This window comes from Uranotaenia lowii, chromosome 1, assembly GCF_029784155.1.
Source record: "Uranotaenia lowii strain MFRU-FL chromosome 1, ASM2978415v1, whole genome shotgun sequence".
In the NCBI taxonomy this organism is placed as follows: Eukaryota; Metazoa; Arthropoda; class Insecta; order Diptera; family Culicidae; genus Uranotaenia; species Uranotaenia lowii.
The window spans coordinates 209,021,937-209,035,302 of record NC_073691.1 but is presented as its reverse complement, the minus strand read 5'-3'; the positions used below and the strand labels follow the sequence as shown (position 1 = coordinate 209,035,302).

At 40.5% G+C, this 13,366-nt stretch overlaps 2 protein-coding genes across 4 annotated transcripts; both read left to right on the top strand.

Annotated features, from left to right (window-relative positions):
* The first annotated feature begins 3,600 nt into the window (after positions 1-3,600).
* Positions 3,601-7,091, top strand: LOC129746054 (uncharacterized). The gene is made up of 2 exons (XM_055739484.1): positions 3,601-5,618; positions 5,680-7,091. Exon 1 carries the CDS (start codon positions 3,601-3,603, stop codon positions 5,554-5,556), a length of 1,956 nt encoding a protein of 651 aa, XP_055595459.1. The 3' UTR covers positions 5,557-5,618; positions 5,680-7,091.
* Positions 7,092-7,999: 908 nt separating this feature from the next.
* LOC129746035 (sorting nexin-12-like) lies at positions 8,000-11,322 on the top strand. 3 transcript variants are annotated; one of them, XM_055739467.1, is made up of 4 exons: positions 8,000-8,135; positions 8,303-8,695; positions 9,693-9,788; positions 10,049-11,322. In XM_055739467.1, the coding sequence occupies exons 2-4, from the start codon at positions 8,519-8,521 to the stop codon at positions 10,277-10,279; spliced, it is 504 nt and encodes a 167-aa protein (XP_055595442.1). In that variant the 5' UTR covers positions 8,000-8,135; positions 8,303-8,518; the 3' UTR covers positions 10,280-11,322. The 3 variants fall into 3 exon arrangements, with proteins under 3 accessions (XP_055595442.1, XP_055595434.1, XP_055595448.1); XM_055739459.1 differs by having other exon boundaries at positions 8,005-8,135; positions 8,323-8,695; XM_055739473.1 differs by having other exon boundaries at positions 8,031-8,135; positions 8,307-8,695.
* Positions 11,323-13,366: the final 2,044 nt, after the last annotated feature.

The window sequence follows — 13,366 nt, the reverse complement described above, 5'->3', positions numbered from 1 at the left end:
TCCATTAACGTTACAGCCGAACCTTCATCTAACATAGCGAACGTCTCGATAGACCTATTTTTACCATGAACAGTCACAGGAACGATCCTAAACAACGTAGGCATCTGTACTGAATGATGGTTTAACACCGCATGTGTACCTGGTGCCATCACGTCCGTCTGCTGCTGTTTAGTAGTATTGTGTAGAAGCTTATGATGTAGTTTCTGGCATCCGTTTTGGTTACATCGTCGTTTGCTAGGGCATAACCATTTTCCATCAATTTTGCCATGCTGTCCAAAGCACGTTCGGCACCACTTCAATTTATGAACCACTTTCCATCGTTCGTCGACTGGTAAGAGTTTGAACCAATCACAAGCATCTGCTTGATGCTCCCCGGTCTGACATTGTGTGCAAATACTATCGTCATAATCTCCTACCATCGACTCACTATCTCGTGTTTGGGTCAGAGAAGTTTCGTGAAAGTTCACAAACATTCTATCACGCTGTTTTGACTCGGATTTAGATCCCCTAGATTCTGGCACTACGTGCAGAACAACCGAGCTTGCTTCCATTACTGTTCGTTCCATGAATTTCCCAAAGTCATTCAGATTCACTGTCGACAGACCTGAACGATAACGTGCCCAATCCATTTTGTTGGCAACTGGTAGTTTATCAATGAGTTCCTGCAGCAATAATGGATTTGAAAGATGATCGCCTTGTTCCGTGGCAATCATATGAGCGCACATATTTTTGACTGCCATGCCAAAGGTGATCAGCATTTCTAACCTTTCGGGTTTGGGTGCCGGCGTATCACGAACTTTCTTAATTAATGAGTAGAGAATAAGTTCTGGCTTACCGAATAGTATCTGTAGGGAGCTGATGATGGACGGTACTGATGAAGGAGACAGTAGGAGACTACGAACCGAATCCAGAGCGGTGCCTTTTAAGCTTCTTTGCAGCCTTGCTAAGTTTTCAACGTCTGTATATCCGCACACTTCAGTCGTCATTACATAATGATTGTAAAAGATAGGCCATTCCTCAGCATTACCCCAAAATAACGGCAGATCCTTAGGCATAACTTGTCGGGCTGCAATTTGCTCCGGCAAAAGCATATTTCTTGTTGGTTTTGTGTAGAATTCTCTTTGAAGAGTTTCACACCCACGAATCGGCGGGATTTCCATAAAAGTGGTTTTTGGTGACTCACGACTTGTACTGGGAATTCCATAGTACTCACGTTTCGGTACGGTGGGCTCAAAAGGAATCACCCCTTCATTTGCTTCTTGCGCTAGTCGAAAATCTGTATTCCTTTGCACGTTCAATTTTGGGGTTGACTTTCCGGTTGGGTTTACAAGTCCGTTAGTAGGAAGCGTATAATAGTTAGAAACGCAACTTGTATTTTCGGCAGAATTTTGAAAGCAAACGTTTGTTTGGAACTGTTTCTCAATTTGCGCAATTTTGATGGATTGAATTTGGTTTTCCAACATTGTGGCAGCCACCAGCTTCTCCTGAACTGGGTCGACATCACACACACTATCGTTTTCCTTCAACCAATCCTCAACTTTACTTCGGCTTTCCAGACTACGAACGCTCATTCGACTAGCATTGCTGGATTGTTCCTCCAATTGTTGCTCCAAAGAATGCTTGCTCTGCAGATATTCCAAAGCTTCACGATCCTCTTCCTTCTGTAACTGCTCCTCCTCTTCCAGTAGCGTCCGGCGTTTCTCCTGTAGTTTCCGCTTTGCCTGATTTTGTTGATCCCGCAGCTGCTTTCCTTCTTCTAACTGCTGCAGTTTCAGAGCTAGCGCTTCCGATCGTCGGCTTGTTGTCGAGGTTCCTTTTTTGAGTGATCTTGTATCCGAGCGCTTCTCTGCTAGACATTTAGGACACACATAGTCGAGTTTCTTTGCTTCCGCCTCATTTGCAGCACCTCCACAGGAATAATGAACCCAGGCTAAGCAGTTCCGGCATTGCATCATATCTTCCTTACTATCCGGAAGAGGGCAGATTACGCAACTGAAAACTTCCGTTTGAGCTGGTTGTTTCATTTTGCGCGACATTTTCACGTTGCAAATAGAATCTTTGAAGATTGTTGATGTGGGAAGGATTCTTCTAGTCAAACTCGTTTGTTTCTGATGGTAGAGTTGCTTCAAAGCTATATTTAGAAAATATAAAATTACTATTTACATAATAAATATCAAATGATATTGAACTTACATTCTAGTTTTCCTCCTCTAAATTTAATCAACAAATCTTCTCCAATATTGTGTCCTGGATTTTCGTTTAGACAGTTTTCAAAGTTTTCTCCTAATGTGTTAACCTGTAAGTTTGACATTATAGATTTATAGCCAAGTATGCTTCAAACTCCCAGTCGCAATACTTACAATCAAGTTAAACACAAACTGCTACACTAAACTTAAACTGCCTAACAATTAATAACTTCTTTTCAAATTCAAATTGTTATCACAAAATGGCTTCCTTTCCTGGCTTCCTGTCGCTACTAACTGGCGGTTAATTTTCACTCTGCATCGCGCTCTTCTCCAGTCGATAGTGCAGTCTGCGCAGCACTTCCCAACGAGGGGTCTCTCGATGTAACACAGTTCGACGCACGGAACACCTGAAATGCGTTAACACAACTAAGTTTTGTTTGAATTGCTTCACAACCCACCCGTCGCCCAGCTATCTACAAGATTAAGGCTAAGTATTGTGTGCTCAGGTAAGTCTGTGGTGCAGACCCGTATTGAGGATCAGGCTGCTACCGCTGTGCATGCTTGGCATAAAGTTTTGGGAGAGTCGGTTATACACAGTTTATCGGATTTTCTGTTGGTGGCTCGTTTGTCAACCGCGAAACAACGTCGTTTGCCGTGCTGGTCTGTGAATTTGTGATACCGTGCAGTGGTGTAAAGATTATCTTGTGGTTGTGCGTGCCCGGATAACGATTATGTCTCGAGAGGATATACGACTCCTGGTGAAGCAGGAACGGAATTTGCGAAGCTTAATGGAAAACATACAGGAATTTGTTGACGAATACCAAGCAGAACGGGACTTCGTTTCTTTGAAATATAGGATGCAGAAGTTAGACGAAGTATACGACAAGTTCATACGGGTTAGAGAACACATAGAAGTTATAACCGATGTTGCAGAAATCACTGCAGGCACAGGCGGAAGTGAGGAACAGGCAGCCCTCGAACGTGCGATGAGGATCAGCGAGCGCGAAGAGATCAACATGCGCATCATTAAGGACTTCGAGAATCGATTCTTCGCGATGAAGCACAGTTTAGGAGTGCTGGAGGCAGCCCAAATTAATTCCAGCAGTCAATCTGAAAAGGTATCTGCAGCGGTCGAATCAAAGGTCAGGGTCAAACTTCCCGAATTGAAGCTACCAACATTCAGCGGAAGGTTGCAAGATTGGATCACCTTCCGTGACACTTTCACCAGCATGATTTTTAACAACGGTAACCTGTCAGACATAGACAAGTTTACGTACCTGCGTACCTGGAGATCGAATCTATAGATTTGACATCGGTCAACTATCTTATTGCATGGCAAACGCTCCGGAACTCGTTTGAAAACAGAAAGCTTCTAGTGAAATCGTACCTCGACATTCTATTTGCTGTCAACCCAATGAAAGAAGAATCTTACGAGCAGCTCAACCAGGTGGTGAAGGTTTTTGAGACAACGCTGATGATGCTCCAGAAAGTCGGAGTGGAAACAAACGGAATGTCCATCATTCTCCAGCATATGGTGTGCCAGCGTTTGGATTCTGCTACACTACACCACTGGGAATGCCATCACAATTCGAAGGAGGTTCCGACGTATCAGCAGTTAGTAGAATTTCTTAAGACAAGATGTCTGGTGCTCCGTAACATCACGTCAGCCTATTCAAGCCAAGGGGAGACAAAAAGACAGTTTCGTTTTCCGACAGTCAGTCATACCAGTGTCCAGCAAAAGTATTCCTGTCCATTTTGTGATGAGTCTATGCACTCAGTGTTCAAATGCCCGAAGTTTACACAAATGAATGTGTCCGATCGTGTTGAGTTCGTTAAGAAGAAATCTTTATGCCTTGATTGCCTTTCGCCGGGTCACATTGCAAAATTTTGTATCAAGGGTTCTTGTCAAATCTGCGGAAAAGGCCATCACACCCTCCTGCACGCAGGTCCTCAGGTATCACAGTTCAGTTCAGGAAAGTTACGGTTTCCACAGCAAGTCAATCCGGACGCGTGTCAAGAGCCACCTCAGAATCAAACTGAGCTACACTATGAAGAAGATTTTCCAAATTCAACTCTCCAAAACCAAACCGATCTATTACACAACCCAAGTCCAAGCATGAATAACCTCCCATCCTCTAGCGCCACAGACAATCCTTACACTAGCCACAGTTCTATAATATCCGCAAATCCTAGGACCGTTCCAACTACTGTCCTGCTGCCTACAGCAGTTCTAACGATTAGGGATAGTTGTGGGAATACCATCTCAGCTCGAGCATTATTGGACTCAGGATCGCAGCTATGCTTCATGACTGAACGGGTTGCTCAGTCCTTAAAATTTGAACGATGTCAAGAATATCTTCCAATCAGAGGAATTGGTCAATTGAGTACTTGTTCCACTCAGTCAGTGTCCGCTACGATTGTTTCGAAGCATTCGGACTATCGCTCTACATTGAACTTCTTCGTTCTCCCGAAAGTCACTGCAGATATTCCATTGAAAAAGATTAACGTTGATAGTTGGAGTATGCCTTCAGGACTCGACATGGCAGATCCCGATTTCCAAAATCCCAGCAGCATCGACATTATTCTTGGAGCAGAGGTGTTCTACGATCTTTTGTTGGAAGGGTATCACAGATTGAACGAAATTGGACCAATGCTTCAGAAAACGCGACTTGGTTGGGTTGTTTCCGGCAAGGTTTTCGAACAGTCTCGAGGTCAAGAAACGATATCAGCTTATTGCACTGAGAAACGTTTTGAAAAGTTGCAGAATGGTTTTTTGGAGATGAAGTCAAGTCAAATAACTACAACGAAGACGCTTGAAGACGCAGAATGCAGAGACGAATGGTTTTACTTTGAAAACAACAAATTGAAGATTAAGACGCCAAACCACATTTGGGAACCACAAGTGTTTCCCAGTTATTTCGCTGTTCCTCAATGGATTGTTTCCACCGAGATCAGCATGCGAAATTTGGTTTCCGATTTGAGTAAACTGGTGGATTCCTGTAGACAGTTCGGTTCTAAGATAGCTCGTGCCAAGATATTTCTCCAGGATCTCTGGAAGCAGATTTATTCCTGGACGAAAACGCTTCCTGGTTTTCTTCAGCAACGTTCGCCAGAATATCGGAGCAACTTGAATGGGTTATCTTTTCTGCGAGTTCCATGGTTGTTCAACAGAAAAATTTCGAGTCATCTTCGCATTCTAAAATCTCGAATTGCACCTCTACATTATGTCACCCGCATGAGGAAGAAACTGATGAATCAACGTTTGAGATGTTCCATGCAGTATTTACTATCAACAGGTTCAATCGTCATGGATTGGAACTTTTTTAATTCATCATTTGTTCATCGGCTATTCATCACAAGGGAAGAGTAGATATCTTCTCCAACGAGGCGCATTAGGCGCGCCTGCGGGGGCCTATTAGCCCCCGCAGTCCAGTTAAGTTATTTATAATTAAATTATGATCAAAAAGTCTTAAGGAATGTTCATACTCCATAGTGTCCTCCATGCCAACGGCGGTCGCTGACCGTCCGTCCTAAAGAGTCGACCCACGAAGCATTGAAGTCATGAGATCGTTGAATGAACCACATCACCCTTATGGACACCCTTATGGACACGTCGCTGTATAAAAGTTGATAGAGCGTCTTGTATACTTGTGGAGGTTGAGGGACCTCCACGCAAAGTTAAGTTTGTGTTTGTTGTTCAATATTGCTTTAGGACATACACAATCCTTTTATCAGCAGGAAATCACGCCATCTACCGCATCGCAGTTATCATTTGAGTATTAATGTTCCACTGAAACCATTGTCACAAGTCATCGTTCCATCAAAAAATTGATTGAATCCATCACTGAGCACAGCAGGAGCATCGGCGCAATGTGCGCCCGCGGTGGCACGAAGCCACCGCTTCAGGGAAGTCGTTCGTAAGTAATTTTTGATTGAGTAAAAAAGCCCCTCTCATCTGATTCCAGAGTTTACGAGCCATGAATGCCGGGTACCGAGGTCCAGAGTACGTTTCCCGATCGCAACCTACAAGCACGGTCCAGTGCACAGGTTGTTGTCATCGCTGCATCGCAGAATAAAATACAGTCCACTAAGTAAAAACAGGCGTTGTGGAGTCCAGTGAGGCACTGGGCAGTTAATTTTGGAATCATAAAATAGCATAAGTAGCAGCAGTTTCAAGAGTTGCTAATGAGAAGAGCTTAAAATATTGTTGATATTGCTAGGCAAATCAAGGGGGCCGGTAATGTTAACGCATAACTTCAAGCCACGCTAGTAATCTAGCCATATAATAGTATGTGTGTTGTTATTTGCTCACATTCTCTTACCACCCAGCTGATCCACATCCGATCAGCTGACTAACAAGATCATTCTATAGATTTATAGGTTTATAAACCAGCAGTCAAAATGGTCGGACATAGTTCCATACAGCCAGAATAAATGTTAAGTCTAAATCGCTAAGTGAAGTTTTTTCTAATCAGAATAAAGTGGCCAACATTTGAAGACAAAACACTTTCCTTAAGTCAACCCGCGCTTCTCGAATCCATCCGAAAGTTGAATTAAGTCTATAAATACAAATCGAAACAGGTGGGTGTCGTGACGGGTTTTACGTCCAGAGCTCATTCCAGTGTCCTCTATATCTGCGACGTCTTTACTCGGCTAAAATGTCCAAAAAACTGAAGATCCAAGATCCAACGTGTTTTACTGAATCCTCGTTTCTCTCTCTCTAGGAATAAAACTATCTCTACAAACTCTACAGAGAGAGAAAGGAATCTCTGACTCTCATTGGTTTGACAGGAGTAAAACGAATTCTTTTTTTTTTTTTTTTTTAATAGGTGCACGGTAAACAAAAGATATTTATATTTGTGTGATAACTTACCGCTTTTATAAAATAATTATTTCTGAGATTTGTGCTGCAATCGGTTAGTTTTATTCTTATAATTTCGCTATAGATACTATACACTACAGTGGGTTAGCCAATTACTGCGAATCTATGAAATTAAACGGTACCTAGACTTTATCCGAGGAGTTTTTCTTAGCTCTCCCGAACTTCCCTGCAACTTGGTTCTGTGTAAGCTTGCCGACCCTAGGGATTATTAGGGGTTCACCGCAAATCTACCGATTGGCTAACAGCCAGTCTTATACAAATGTAAGTCCAGTTGTCTGTGGTGTATAACAAAAATATTCAAAGTTGAGCTTTCTACTTGCATGCAATCTTCCTTGAAATCTGTTCTACTTACTATTGATCTGATGGTTGAGATGGATATAACACTTTGCAAGTTTTGAAAACAAAAACGGATATAAAAATAATTTTCAATATTTTGGATGTTGTTTTCCATAGCCACTACTGATGTTTGTTGTATTTTGTGTGTTTGTTGTATTTTGTATGTTTGGTGTATTATTATGTGTATTGGTGTGTTTTGGTTTGTTTTTGATGGAGTTGAAAATGCCGGCGCCTGATTTTGAGATTTCCATGAGATAACAATAACAGATTTCGACGTTTTACGGCGTGTTCGTAAATTGATTTATTCTATCGAAGTGATTTTTTCTATCGATGCTGGCGTTCGTAAATTAAACAAACTGTATGCAAAAGCATTGGAAGGTGATTTGACATCTACCAAAAAATTCGATGCATCACCCAAAAAATCAATTTACGAACGCGCCGTTAATAATTAAAAAAAATTGAATTAGCATCTGAACACTTTCGACCTCTTCAATTTGAGGGTATGAAAATGGGAACGATGAGATGCAAGTTCTCACGACTCACCTTCGATTGTGTCAAGCGTTCGTCTCACTTATTCCGCTTCTCAGCTCGCTCGCAGTCATTCAATAAACTTCAAGCCGAGTGGACATTCGAAAGTTATAAGTTCTTTTTTCTCCATATTACCAATAAGTGTGACAGTGATACATACCTACCATTATTTCTGCTGCGTTCAATAACCTTTTTATTATTAGGTATGTTTTTGTAATTGGAACAGTTCTATCAAAGGCTGCTCTCCTTTTGTGATATTTCCAACATTTTATTAGATACATCCTCCCATTTCGGATGTTCTTTATTAAAACGCCTTCCCCATCCACCCCTCCCAAATGCAATAATCATATTAAAGGCTAACTAATTATAGCCAGAACGACATTTTTACAGCTGTAAACTTAGGCTGTTTCATCCGGATCGTGATCTAAGCACGGAATTCATCTTCGGGAGGGAAACGCAGGGCCCAGCTGCTTCCTCTCGGAACAAGTAGGCGGATTTTCTGGAAATTTTGACAGCAGGGAGCGAAATAACATCAGCAGCTTCAATTATACATACACTTGTGCATAGCAGCAAATATAACACCGAAATGATGGCTGAGTCAGACAACACGGCGGAAGCGACCAGGCGGCTCAATGTTAAGAAACAAACCCTGGACGATGCGTATGCCATCCCGGCCAATTTCCTCGAAATTGACGTGGTAAATCCGATGACGACGCTTACGGCCGGCAAGAAGCGCTACACAGACTACGAGGTCCGGATGAGGGTGAGTCTGTCTTATCGTATCATATGCTGGCGTTCTCTTTTGTCTGTTCCCGAAGATGCGAGTTCTTTCTTTGTATAAACACGGACGAACATCAAAAAACCTCCTGCAATGGAGAATTCCCCATAATCACGCCTTGAAGCGTTTACTGCAGCAGAGATGTTTTAAGTTTCTGCCGGACATTTTTTTTGTCATTCCTCTTACGAGGTGTTATTTATTATGAATTTCCTTCGTATTCGGCTAGCAATATGTGTATAGATACTAATGCAGTTATGATAGTGCAACTAACCATATTCGACTTGCTAAAAATATAACATTTGTGTATTGTGTTGATTTCGGTTGCTTTCATAATATGTAGATTACAACGAAAGGGAATGGAAGAGCTGCTATCGTCAGCATGAAATGTGCGATAAGCGCTTCAGAAGAAGTCGAGATATTTCGAGAGGTTTAATTTAGTTTACACAGTTTACAGATACTTTAGGTTGTGAAAGATTTGATTTAGTCATTTAATTCTTTTTGAACTTGAAGGTTCCCGTAAATAAAAATCTCAATTATAACTATTGCATTAGGAATAACGAAGTTAAAAACAGTTTAAATACTTAAATATAACGGTCGAGTGTTCTTGGGGATTTCATGCAGGATGAAATCTATATAATATTTATTGAGAGGACCAGATAATTTTTTTTTTATAATCATCCTTTTGTAATTGCTAAGCCAGTGTGGTATCACACATTCAATCAATTAAAGATTAAAAGATGTACGAATTGATAAAATTTGAAAACTGATTGATGTCCTGGACACTTTTAGAAATATGTTCAAACACGAACGATGGAAAAGCAAAACAAGCTTTATTTCTAAAAACTTATATAGGTATTTGCATGTTCTTTTTTTAAATTAAGACAGACTTTGAGTAGTGTCACTCATCAATCTCTGTTATGAATAGTTAACGCTGTTAATTGGGCTTTTATATTACTGTTTATGTTTTTTTTTTCAATTTTAGACCAACCTGCCCGTGTTTAAGGTGAAGGAATCCAGTGTCCGAAGACGGTACAGCGACTTTGAATGGTTGCGAAATGAGCTCGAACGGGACAGCAAGGTAAACCTATCCATAACTTTGTATCTTTTGAAGCTGTTTTAGAAAAAAGTACCATCATTACGATGCCTATCTTGTTCTTTGTTTCTGTCGGGTTACGTTGTATTGGGCTTCCTCACGCGTACGCGAACTTGCTAGTTCACGTCTTCCCACATTATAGTTTGTCGCAAAGCTTATTAGCACATCGGGGATTATGACTCAATCACTTTCAGCCGGCAACTGGACCGTTCGTTAATGCATTTTCTTTCTTTCTCACTTTCCAGATCGTTGTACCACCACTACCGGGAAAGGCTTGGAAACGCCAAATGCCGTTCCGTGGCGACGATGGCATCTTTGACGAGAACTTTATCGAAGAGCGACGAAAAGGTTTAGAGCAATTTGTGAACAAGATTGCCGGGCACCCGTTGGCTCAGAATGAACGCTGTCTGCATATGTTCTTGCAGGAGCCAACCATCGACAAGAACTACGTCCCGGGCAAGATACGGAACACGTAAAAGCATGCAGTCACGGGACAGAGAACCACCTCCTCGCTGTTATTTCGTTGTACGAAAGCGAAGGCAAGGAACAAGATTCTTGTAGACAGTTTGCTAACTTCCCGGTGCGAACACTTTTGGAGGAATGGTTCATAAAATAGCAGTTATGAACGAACTTTATATTTAGAGACAAATATTTCAACAACTATAAAACAAAACAACAACCCAAACTACAACTGATTATGTTAGACTTTCTTGTTACAAAAGATCTTCGGTGTTAAGAAATTCATCGAATCAATCAGAAACGTATATATTGCAGAATAATGTTAGGTTCAAATTCGCATAATAACAAACAAAAACACATTACATAAAACGTTCTGTCCTTTTGGTGATTTTTGATTACTTGTATGTATGTATATATTTAAAGGATATCACTATCAGCAACATTTGGCTAAGCGTTACGATTTTCTCTAGGACCTTTCTTTAAAGAAAACGTAACGCTCTGCTTTATCGACGTTAGGTTTTGATCAATTCTTGGACATCTTTTTCGAAATGCCATTCTCATATAACCAGAATTATTTAGTTTTCAAACAATTTGCAATCACAAATCACTGTTGATGTAAAAAAACTTTTAAAAAACATAGAATCTGATCCTCCCACCCAAATTATCCCCAATTCAAATAAAACTTCGGATATTAGTATGGTTATTATTTCTGTAGTTAGGTAACGTGATGATCAGCTGTTGGTTTTCCTTCTATCTATACATATTTGGAAATACTGTAATACGAATATGGAAGGTCGGTGGTACTTTCATCAGGAAAAACATACGTGAATTCCACTGTATTCCTTCATCAATAACACTGCTCTTCGATTTACGAATTATCAACTATGCATACAGCAACAGATGAAAGAAAAATAAAGGCAAAACGGAATAAAAATAAGTAACCTGTATTTTTCTCGGTATAATCCCTTCAGCAAAAACCAGAACGAAATTGTACCCCACGTGTGTATGTGGGAATAAGAAAACGTGGAATTTGCGAAATAAATCATTTTTTCCTTTCAAATGGATGTTTTTCTTGACCATTTTTTTCTGCCTTTTTTAGTTCTAATAGGACAGTATTTTCCTTGAAGTGTAGAAATACCGATAGATTTTTTTTAATTTGTTGTGACTGTTATCGATAAGTATCTTACATTTTTTTTTTCATTGCAGGTTCGTTACATGGAAGTTAACTTTCGTTATTTCAATGTAAGTGAAATGGCAGAAATTTATTCCCAAAGTTCATCCGATGTGACGTTCCTCACCTAAAGCGACTCCTGAAATCGAGTGACTCGACTATCGTCACTTTATGTGCGGTGCAGAATGAGGACAACAATTTTATTGTTTTGTAGTATTTCTAACAAAAGATGTGAACAAATATAATGATATGAGGACCTTCCATTCTATTCAGAGGATACCAATGGTCTATAGTCCCCCTGAGATTCTTCAGGTAGAACTGAAACATCAAAAGCATATACAAACATTCAAGAATTTATCGGCTTGATTCTCATCTGGTATCTTCACATATACCTACTTTAATACTAGTTTAATCAAAGTGTAAAGAAATTCTAAACAGTTGACATATCCTGTCTAAAAAAACTGTTCCGTTTCATTCGCAGAACCATTTACAACTGCTGCTGCTGCGTTGATGGTCAACTGTCGGGCGGCCAGTCTCACCTATCAGGGACACTTATTCCACAAAAGCGGACCGGTACGTCGAGGGACAGTTTACTATCGATGTGCTGCGCGACGCAAGGGCCACTGTAAGGTATCGCTGGCCTTGGATTCCCTGACCAAACGGATTCGTTCGGCTAGCATCGGCATCAAACACAACCACCCTGCACCAACAATCGCAATGGGAACGGGACAATCATCACAACCAGTTGCGTCCGATGGTCACGACACATCCATATTTCAGGGGAAGAAAATGCTCTACGATGGTTTCTATTTTTATCGGCATGGTTCATCGAAGGATCGACTCTACTGGCGATGTTCAAACTGCAGCCTTCTGGGCTGCCAAGCACGGCTTCACACCGATCGCGCTGGACAAATACTGGAAGCGAAACATCATCATCTGCCTCAGTGTCGACGGGCAGAAGAATCGGATTTCGGATGAATGAAACTTGGCCAAAAACACATCTGATAAAGTCAGAATTAAGTGTATATTTTACGTAGGCGATTGAGGATGCGAAAACTTTAAATAACTTTATCAAAAATAAACCTCATGCAATGACGGGAATATTTTGTATACTCAATGATTTTAACATGCCCTGCGCGAGTCTCTAGAGGGTAAATTTTGTAGCTTAATTCTAACTGTTGCTGATTTTACGAGCAGATTCAACACGTTGTACGCGAACATGCGTCAACTAACGTCTCCCTCTGCCTTTCTTCGGCTGTGGTTGCACTTCATCCTCGTCTAAAAGGGAAAGAAACAACAATACAGAAATGGAATTTTGGTTTTCTTACTTTTCTGTATAGTTTTGTTGGTTTATGCATAAACAATTTCTAGCAGCTATTAGTTATTTGTTTCAATAGTAATCGAAATACAGCATCGGAAATATCTACTTCTAAAAATACCTTAACTACTGTTTGGCCGCCTAAAACTTATAATAAAAACTTATTATCGAAGTTATAAGGAAAAACCGATGGACGAAATTCAAAATGAAATAATTCGAAGTTTAGGTCAGGCTCATTCCTGAATTTTGGGCATTTGTTCATGGACAAAAGTGCCTTTAACTTGCTCTGAGGGAACATGATTGTTGGTGCGTAAGTGCAATTATATGTGCGTTTATCTAGGGGGTGAAGCTAGCTATTCGAATGCTTCAACTGGACAGAGCTACATTTTTTCTGTCTAGTTTTGCACTTGAATTCGTTTGGTTTTGCGCCTAGGCATAGCATCAGTGTCTGCAAGTATAGCAGTGGAAAAGTGAAGGGAAAAAGAAAAAAAAATAATTAGAAAACAAAATCATAAATGTGAGGTCTCGATTTTAAAAATTACTAAATGGATTGGTGTTAGATTTTCTATTGACCAATATTATTATATAGATACATGGAATGATAAGAAGGAGGAC

Bases quoted from the DNA above. Each gene is read 5' to 3' on its own strand.
- LOC129746054 (XM_055739484.1), top strand. From the start codon at position 3,601: ATGAAAGAAGAATCTTACGAGCAGCTCAACCAGGTGGTGAAGGTTTTT.
- LOC129746035 (XM_055739467.1), top strand. From the start codon at position 8,519: ATGATGGCTGAGTCAGACAACACGGCGGAAGCGACCAGGCGGCTCAAT. The intron at 8,696-9,692 runs GTGAGTCTGTCT...TTTCAATTTTAG, and splicing joins ACTACGAGGTCCGGATGAGG to ACCAACCTGCCCGTGTTTAA. The intron at 9,789-10,048 runs GTAAACCTATCC...CTCACTTTCCAG, and splicing joins AGCTCGAACGGGACAGCAAG to ATCGTTGTACCACCACTACC.